The following is a 10,374-nucleotide window of genomic DNA, read 5'->3' as shown; positions in this document are numbered from 1 at the left end:
GAAGTTTTATTTTGTGCCTAAAAATCGAATCAGAAAAGGTGTTAATATAAATTTAATAATATTTTGTTTAAAACGGAATTATCTAACCAATGGTTTAGTTTCAGTACCACACTAAAACCACTTTCAACAGACGTCGTGTAAAGCAAAAACAAAGGCGTTATCAAACTGACTAAAGTCTACTATGCTCACACCTACCGCATGTATTGGTTAATTGGGTACATGGTTTTAAATAAACTGGGTGAAATCGATATCTGGTATCATAACTATGCTCTCGTCTCGTTTACTATAAACAAAAAAATGTGTTATATCCTAATATGTAATAGAATACAATAATTTTATTCAGAACGCAATTATCAAAAATATGGCGAAAGATAAACAAGTAATTTGGGCAAGATAAAATAAAAAAAACCTAAGCATTAAAATATTAAGTTTGTTGAATATCGTCGTGGTTAGTGCAAATTCGCGTATGTGGCATTGGTAAAAATCTGCACTAAACCAAATTTTATAAGGGAGGGATTTAACGTGAATACTTTGTTATTTCAATGGCTACGACTCATTTTTGCACAGTAAGCATTAATTTTTGTTGTCTGCGGACTGATAGCAATAGCTTAACGTATATCATGCAAATTTGGTTGCCACGACATATAAACAAAATGCAAACTCATAACCCAATGCTAGTTCCGCGTAATTGCAATATCCCAGACGATATCACGATGTTTTACTACCATGATAATCATGTTTTTTTACCACAATTTGGTGTTATTATTGGATACCAATCAGAAGTCCGAAATGACATTTTCCAGAAATAACGTTTGCTCCAATTTTGATAAGCTCGAAAGTAATTTTGAGCGGAAAATGTTTTTTCTTTTAAACCTAACTTAACCTAACCGAACCTAATCGTGTCTTCGCGATAAACATCTAACATATCCTGAAAGAACAACGGTTTCGTTATAATTCGGTTTTTGGGGTATTGAAAATTCGAACAAACATTATTTCGGAAAAAATAAATTCGAGTTAGTGGTAGGTTACCGTTATTATTGATACAAAGATCGAACACTAAGAAAAATTCCTTCAATCCAGCCAGCGACAGCGCCTTCAGCATACTGTGCTTGACACTCTCCCAACTGTGTTATGGATCGAACCAGTTTTTGGTTTTTAACGACATTTGTGCCACTAAGTAATCATCCAAAGTTTTAGATGTTATAACACTATAAAAAGGTACAAATCAATATAATATAAAAACAAATACTTAAATGTTGACTAAGAGTAATTGTCTGCCAATACGATGGGCAAAAGCATCTTCCTGTAAAATTTACTGCGGCGATCACCGCTGCCAAGCATCTGAACTGTTTTCATATTGATGAGCTTCATATCCACTGAAATCATGGTAAAATATAAAAGTAAATTTTTAAGTTATTATTTTATTCAAATGTAATGTAATATTTAATCGTTCCTGTTCCCTCGTACCCCTTACTTCAAGCCCGGCAGCGCCAAATAAGTTATATACAATATATACATATACATTATATACAATACTTAACATAGATTGATTAATTGAACAAATAAAACGTTTCTTACTTTTTTTATGATTTCGAGTGAACAAATCGTAAGCGTCACGCCCATTCATAGCAGTTGCATTGCCATTCAAAGCTTTAAATCACAAAAACTCTGAAGGACACTCTGCCACTGCGCCCGTTACTCTGATACATAAGTTGACAACTCTCTTGTGCTTGTAATTTTACCAACACCCTTACCCTTCGAAACCAAAACGCAGTAATGCTCACATTATTGTTTGGCGCTAGAAATAGGTAAGGTAGCATTACTACTCTGGACGAACTCTTCCCCAATTAGCTCTTCTGTTACTAATTGTACGTTTTCTGTGGGCTGGTCCTTCGTATATAGAATATCATCATTCGTTGTAGAGAGTATCGGTAATCTTAAATAGTAAACAAAAGTAAAGATGATGATAGTCAAGGCCTACACACTTATCTTAAGTCTAGTCTTAAGATATGTGTGGTATTCGCAACAATCAATAGCGCTCGATTTCGACGTTTTGCAATTAACCGATTGCAATCATTTTAATTATCAAACAATGAACATATTCAAATCCGTGTTTCGATAACGAGAAATTATAAGACGATTTATATTGAATTTATGTATTATGGGCTTCTGGGTTGCTTTACATTGAACAAAGTATACGTATTGGCAAGATATTATCATTATTGGATTTAGAAAAAATTAAGGTACACTTAATTATATGAAAATGAGATTGTAGAGACCTACATCTTATTTCATTCAATATTCATTTGTGATAGTACATTGTTATGTAGTATGAAGGAGTTTACGTTATACGTTTTTGACGAGTCTTAAAGCAAACATGGCGTTATTTAACTGCCTCCTTGAACGAACGGTTATCATGCTGGTCTGCCAGGCAGAGGTGCTGGGTTCGATTCTCGGGCCGGGAGATATATTTCTATGGCGTACATCTATTTATCTCGTGAGTTTGGGTGTAATTTGTGGTTGTTTATGTGCGTGTCCATGGCAGCCGCTACACAGAGTTTCCCTTGCGGGGCTACGATTATGTGCATTATTAATTATAAATAAAATATTATTGTTTGTTTCGTCGCTGAAACCTGCGGTATTTTCCCTATATCAGCCAGCAAAAGTAAATTGTACGATGTGAAAACTATTACGAGATCCAAACACTCAGTTTTGAATTAAAATGAACTTTAAGATAACCTATAAGGAGTTAATAGTTTATTGGCTGTGTTTGGAAATTAATCCGCGCCGCATAAGGTCAGTTGAATAGAGTTTCTTGCCCCTTTTTCACAGAACAATGCCTTTTTTGAAGTCATAGATGAGACATTGTGTATATGCCACTTGATTTTTAAATAATAATTCCAAGTTTTGTCCGCAAACGGGTTAATTCCACTCAGCCTTGCTAGCAGCTTAAGGTAGTTGAATTTTTGTAGCTTGTCGCTTCCAGCACAAATGCAGAAAGAGATTTTGCTCGATAAGATACTTATTCTATATCATTGGAAAATCAAACTTAATCTTTCAAACCATGGAAGAGGCAAGAGTCCAAAATGCGTAATAATAATAAAGCACTTATTTCAGAATAGTGGCCTTAGTGTTAGTAACAAATTCTCTTAGGGTTAGTGTTAGTAGGTTTGAAAATAAAATAAAATTAAATTAAAAATAAGGCCTGGTATGGCCTTGCACCAAATACGGAGTCCCACAGGTTTCTAAAGGTTTCACTTGCCTGTATAAACATTTTTGTAAATATTTTTTATCATTATCTTTTTTTATATCCATTATGCTTTCTGTATATGTGGTATAATCAAAGAAAAATGTTAAGTAGGTAAAACATTTATTTCATTGTGCATCGTCCATAAAAACAAAAGCCCCGCGCGCTCGTCTTCTCTTCTATAATTTCCTTTAATTTCGAATCATCGCTCTCATTGCACACTCCTTCTCTCTTACTCCCTAGTTTAGATACGTTCACATTTGCCTAAATTATAATAATGCATGCGTTCAAATCTAGTAATCCTACATATATGTCCTCATGTTGGGCATATGCGTTTAAAAAGTGTGTTCCTAAGAACTGTAAAGTTACGAGAACCATTTTTGACGTGTATTATTAAGTAATAATTAGTACAGTAAAGCACATGCTGTTGAAACGACACGCAGTGATGCCGGTCCTTAGTGGCTATCGAATCCAAGACCTCATATATATCACTGATGTTAGCAATAACAATAGAAAATCGATTTTTACGTCAATCCATTTTTTTACGATTTAATTGTTTACTATGGCAGTGACATCTCATTACCACGATACAAATTTCATCGGGGAAAAACGCTAAATCTTAATCATTTTAGAAGTCACATCCAAACAAAAATCTAGAAATGTGATTCCATGTTACACCGTACAACATTACCAGCTATTTCCATTACAATAATATGATTGTTCCCACTGTAATACAGTCGGTATCCTATCTATTCGATTATTGAAGTGTAATTGACGATTTCAAGTTGTTGCTTTTGTTTGGAAATACAAAAAATACTTACCTCTACTAATTTGAAACGCCATAAGTTGTTATCTCTTAGCCGGAGAAATGCTTACCTTTGATCCTAAAAGAGTGTGATATAGACTCCTGTGCTGCAGAGGTGTCGAATAATGATAAACGTGTATAGTATTTTATACAAAGAGCAACTAGAGTTTCTAACTCGTTTTTCTCTGAGGAATCTACCCTACAAATGAGTAATAAATAGAGTTGAAAAGTTGTGAATATAGATATAGGAAAAAAGTTTGGTTGTTTATTCTCTGTGTATGTATCTCAAGTTCAGAGTAATCCATTCCTGGGTGTAGGGCTATAATAATATAGCTTAAATAATTAAGTTTAAAAGCTTTTGGATGCCCCTTCTCAGAAACAGTGACACAGTGTGTAAACTTGTATTAGTGGAGGAGCCATAGGATACTACTTTTACAAATGTCACTATGGGTCCATTTAGTTCTTGTTTTGTGCAGTTTATCAATGAGTAAAAATTATCGAAATTGGTCCCTTGTCATTTTCGATGTTTTCCTCGATGTAGGCATTTATCTGGTGGGAACTATTTTCTGATTATTTCAATCCGTCGCGTTTACCCCCACCCGTTAATCAGTTATGAGAGTATTTATCTAATATTGCAGCTGCTAATGGCTTTGCATATGTTCTCTTGGAAGGTTTTCATAACTTCGGTCTTCGCAAGTAGGTACTACTATATTGTGTTTAACCCCGCAACAAAGCGGTTTACGCCATACGATTACAGGGAAAGTCGCGAACACCTAGTTACGACCTAACATAATAATCGCAATTTGCTATTACCTACAGGCCACACGTAATCTGGGGGGGTCACTATGCTCTGAGTAGACTTCTCTTCACTACAATCTCAAAATTTCCTTCTCTTTCTAACAATAGGTTGATGGCTCTTGTAAGACAAAGATATATGCAAAAACGGCGATGTGTGGATGTTTTTTAGGATATCGTGGTAGTGGTGCCTGGCGTTTTGACGCTGACAGGCACTTGAGATGAGTAACCGTGTAGATAATGTGTGGCAGGTTCACTAGCATCACAGGGTAAAAATGTTGAGTTGTTTTGATGCATCGTTAGTTAAATTCACCATGACGATGCTTGGTGAATACATGCAAAGTGTTTATTTTGATAATACAACAACTTCTTATCTCAATTGTTATACAAAGGGCATTGCTTTTTAATTCTAAAATGGCGGCGCTAAAGTTAACCTTTTATGTTAGAACGTGTTACCAGTCGAAGAAATTAGCTTAACAAGTGTTCAAATTGATATATAAAACTTTTTGTTGCTATTTTCATTCATTTTGATGTTAAAATATATTTAACTATAATAAATAATATAATAAATAGTAATTATATAATTGGTTGATTTCGCAGTTGTGAATAGAAACAAATAAGTTACCACTTATGTAGAGGTTTAAAACGTAATTGCCGAATTGCAAAGATCAAATAATGTAATTAAAATACCAGCGGTGCAATAGGTTTTTTATTGTCTTTTTAATTTACTCTACACAACATTTTTGTATTTTTAATACTGTACTAATATAAAATATCGTTACATCTACGTACAGTACTATGTCCGAAAGTCCAAGTTTCGTAGCTATTCTAGGATACTGAAACTGTCGAATATAGGTCATTTGTTATTTATGTGTACTTAGTTTTTGTGTAATAATTATTTTTTATATATTAATTTTTTATAATTAATTTATTAATTTATTATATATTTCTCTTTGACTTTGTTAATTAAGCACTTAATGTTGTTTGCAAAAGGTGGAAATTCGTAAATGTCATTTTATTACTCCTATTTAAGTATAACTGTAATAGTATAATTAGTGTGCATTTTCGTAAAGTTTATAAAATAAAATAAATTACCGTGTCGATAGTAGTTTTCAACTCGTGGTTTCGACGCGGGACCATTTCACCTTAGCAGGGAAGCAGTTTAAATAGGGAGTACTCAGTTGTATTGTTAAATTGTTCGGTGTACTAGTATAGTTATTAGAAAATAGTACTGAAAAATAATTGACTTATCCTTCAAATCAAAGCTATAAGCTAAACATAGTCTTTGCGCTTTATTCAAAAGCATTTAAATTTGTTTGAGATTTTTGAGCCTTGTGCCTTCTAGTAAAATTCTTAATGACGTGACTAATCTCAATGAGTTTGGTATATACAATAAATATTAATAAATTACTTAACGCAATGTCGATACTGTACATGTTTTGCACAATTGTAAATTATACTGCTACTTACAAGAAGTAAATAAATATATTTTAAGAAAATATATTTTAACTATCCGTATGTACATTGAAAAATCATACAGCTATATATTTGACTATTTTTTAGACTATAATATAAACCTGCAATTATGCTATTGATTATATAATTGATTATATTGATTATATAAAATGTTTAGTCTTCAAATAACAATAATTGATTTCGTATTAAACAAAAAATGTGTATTTTTAATAATAGATACTATTTATGATAAATACTAATTGTACTAAATGTTTTACTAGTTCGTAGATGTATATACATATATATATATATATATATATATATATATATGTATATATATGTATATATATATACAGGTACTAACAAACGTCCTACAGATTGCTTGTTATGCCGTTGAGAAGTTAGCGCCATGCAATGTCAGGGTATCTTCATATTTCAGTTTTTTCAGCATAAGTAGATTGTATTTATAAATACACCTCTGAAAATATAAAATTTGCGATAGATTTTTAGAACTATTCAAGAAAACGGATTTGTGTGTAACGAATGCATAAGTATCCTTCGCACTTCAGCTGTACGAGCTGTTACTACGGTCTTGGAGTCTTAATGGATTAGCCACGCAGAAGACATTTCCTAACCTTCTCGAGTTACAAAACCCTCAACTGTATCGAGCTTGTTTATTTTATAATACTAAGGTGACTCTGCGCTTGTACCCATGTACGCGCAATCACCAGGGGGTCAATGGTTACTGACCTCCTGGTGTATGTGTACCCCAGGTAAGGAACCATTGCCGTACTGTATGGTTTATGAGTTTTATCCGCTTTCGTCTGCTTTCCGCTTTCGGCGCGGTGTCAAATTCGCTAATGGCACGTAATCACCGGAAGCCTTCGTTTATGACAAACTTTTAGCCTATCGGATCAGCGTATTAGTAGTTAATGGATGTAGATAGATACATGACTTACCATATATCACGCCAATGATGATAAGTAAAATGATACCGCTGATTATCATACTCTGAAATTGCATAAACAAGTTACAAATTGACACAAACATATAACAAAGCTTATCTATAAGACAAAATATTTATACAATGAAATAATGAAATTAAAGATATAATTTCGTTTGTTCATTTGATTTAAAACGTTCATTACTTTATTCATTTACCTTTAAGTTTTCTAGCCAAAATTTATTTTTTAAACTTTTTGCCTGCTTTTCAAACATCGATGCGTCGTCTTGTAACGCCTCTGTAAAATACCAATGGATTATTTAGTTTGGATATTATAATTGGTCTTGCTTCTATAGTACACCATACCTGCTCTTTCTGACAGATCCGACAGTTTTGTGTCTCTTTCGATTACTTTCTCCATGTTAACCTTCATTATATCAACCACCTGTAAGATATAACAAAAATGTAGTCGCTGAGCTAATTTTAAATCTATATCATGAGTTATATAATCTCACTTGCAAATAAATATATGATACAAATTTACATAAGACCGGAGGTTTTATTGTTAGGCAGCCATCTGTTTTAGGCGATTTTCGTATGATAGGATAAACATTAAAACATAAAAATAGGCAGCGGGTGCAACAAATACTTTAATTAAGTACTTTTATCATTGATATGCAATACATAATAGACATTTCGGTCGCCAAATGTAAAGTAACATAGTGCATAGCATAACAAGATGGCATACCCCAACATTTTAAAAACTTTGCTGTTTTCTTGTGGTATTACTAAACACTTTAATGAACACTATAATAGACAGAAAAGAGAAAACATGTTGATTCATATTATGCTTGATTAATGAAAAGATCGAAGACGGTGTACTGAAGACCAAGATTTATAGGATAATAGACCAGGGTTTAAAGAAAAGGAAATAGTGGCAAAGGAGAAACTATTTGAGCTTTGTACAGCCACGAAAACATTCTATTCGAAAACATTCTATTAGAGGAAATATTTATATCATACAGAAATTGGTAGTTACCTCCTGAACTTGAGCCTGGGTTTGTTGCAGCCGTCTTTGTGCAGCTATTTGTTGCATGTTGCGAGGACCGCCTACGATTTCGCCGTCTCCAGTTGGAGCATCCAATGAAGAGCCAGGCTCTCCAACTGGAGCTCCTACTTCTGCTGGGGTAGATGTCGAGGGTGCGGCTTTTTCTCCTTCTTCAGCCCTGTAATGATTTTAAAGAAATATTTAATTTTTTAGTGTTCACTCACCGAGATTCTTTGGATTCTATACGGAGCCCATCGAATATAATGTAAATATGGGGTTGTAAGAGTTGCAAAAGAAGTCAGTGAAACGGATGGTTAAGACCATTACAACTGCAATCAGTTATAATGGTCCTAACCATCCATTGACATCTAAAGCTACTGACAGACTACCTTATGTCAAATGCTTTCTGTTTGATTTTAAAGGTAAAGAGTTGACGAGATACTGTTGCAAAATTCGTCGGGTCCAAGTAGTCGACTATCCTCAAGGATGACGGTCAATCATGGTACCTAACTGATAGTGAGCGAAAAAAATTTTCATAGGTTTTGCTATACACCAAACTAAATTTTCTTTTGATTCTAAAATATTGAAGTCACATCATGCTCTTTTGTCATTAATATTTTCATATTCTCCTTTGTTGTGAATATCTAGGAACCAAACTGAGATTAGTTAATCAATAACAGTATTGGAAACATGCCAACTGCCTGTGACGTCACACTTTTTGATTATAATTCATATTATTACTATCATATTATATACATAACTATAAACCTAAAATAACTCTAAAATAATAAAGGCAACAAATTATTATAATTCCTAATTAATTAATTTTATAAAAAAATACTCATATAAATTAATGGTATATTGTCATTGTAAGCGAATAAAGTTCAGTTTCATCAAAACAATATATAATTAAAAAAACAATTCAAATGACGGTTACATACAATAATAATAGTTTAAATAAAATACGTAAATGAAAAATAATGGTTCAAAGAATCTAATTCCAAAAATACGGAAAACATTTTGAAAAAGGTAAAATATCACACACGATCCTTCGATCAAATATGTATGGTAAGAAACGGTGCAATAATTAAAAATACTCACATATTTTTTCTCCTTTAGTGCTCCTATTCAGATGGAAACAGTGGTCGCTGTTTTGAAGAAGCAGCACCCGTATGCCGCTAAGAGTCAAGAGATGAATGGCACAGTGCGTCATTCCCGCGCCGCGCAGCCCGGGTACAGGAGCTGTACGCACGCTCGCGGACGGCGCCAACGCGTCGCGCCATTGATATTACCTAGTCTCGTCAATTCGATTTTTGGAATCCTCAAAATTTCAACCATATTATTCAATGGAAATTAAGTTATATCAGTATAGTAAATAAATCCAAAAAAAAGATATTTCTTTTTAATAATTAAAGTTCTATCTCATTGATATTGATGTTGTAGTTGTTGATAGTTAGAAAAATTGCCGAAAACAGGTACATCAATTCAATAGATTACGAAGGCGCTTAAAAGCGCCACTCACTCACTAATTATTGAAATAGAATTTAATTTACTTAAACACTATGATTGATAGTTTGATTTGCGACTTGGATAATTTCTCTGTATCCGAGTCAAAGTCTTGTGAAGTTGTAATTTGCAGACAATATTTATTACCGTTTAGCTATCCTCTAATTATACGTTAGTATATGTTAGCATAACATACGCAGCATCTATAAGAATTTTGACAATGTCAGTACTGCAAAGATTAAACGTTAACTGTGATGCCATAGTCCTGACAGATTGCTGGTTAGATAAATATAGAAATCTATTTAATATTTACAGTTCTAAGGAAAATTACAACCAAAATGACGGTACAGTGGTCTATGCTAGGAAAAATATAAATATTTTAGTTGAAGAAGTAAATATATTAGATTGCAATCGGCTCCTAATCAAAATTGGATCAGACATAGCAATATTAGCTTTGTACAGACCCCTCTCGAAGTACCAAAATTTTTACTGACTCACTTAACGGTACGTTTCAACTTTTATCATCTTTTAAAAATGTATGTATTAATGGGAGACATAAACTTCAACATTCTCCC

At 33.2% G+C, this 10,374-nt stretch overlaps 1 protein-coding gene across 1 annotated transcript; it reads right to left on the bottom strand.

The window, feature by feature from the left end:
• Window positions 1-6,697: 6,697 nt before the first annotated feature.
• LOC113238803 (vesicle-associated membrane protein 2-like) lies at window positions 6,698-9,576 on the bottom strand. The gene is made up of 6 exons (XM_026475644.1): window positions 9,497-9,576; window positions 8,285-8,471; window positions 7,612-7,690; window positions 7,464-7,543; window positions 7,262-7,313; window positions 6,698-6,780 (listed from the first exon to the last, which is right to left on the bottom strand). The coding sequence occupies exons 1-6, from the start codon at window positions 9,574-9,576 to the stop codon at window positions 6,767-6,769; spliced, it is 492 nt and encodes a 163-aa protein (XP_026331429.1). The 3' UTR covers window positions 6,698-6,766.
• Between the last annotated feature and the right edge of the window lie 798 nt (window positions 9,577-10,374).

Source organism: Hyposmocoma kahamanoa, unplaced genomic scaffold (assembly GCF_003589595.1).
Source record: "Hyposmocoma kahamanoa isolate Upper Pololo Valley unplaced genomic scaffold, ASM358959v1 98263, whole genome shotgun sequence".
Taxonomy (NCBI): Eukaryota; Metazoa; Arthropoda; class Insecta; order Lepidoptera; family Cosmopterigidae; genus Hyposmocoma; species Hyposmocoma kahamanoa.
The sequence above is the reverse complement of the archived record's forward strand: the minus strand, read 5'-3'. Positions and strand labels throughout refer to the sequence as shown.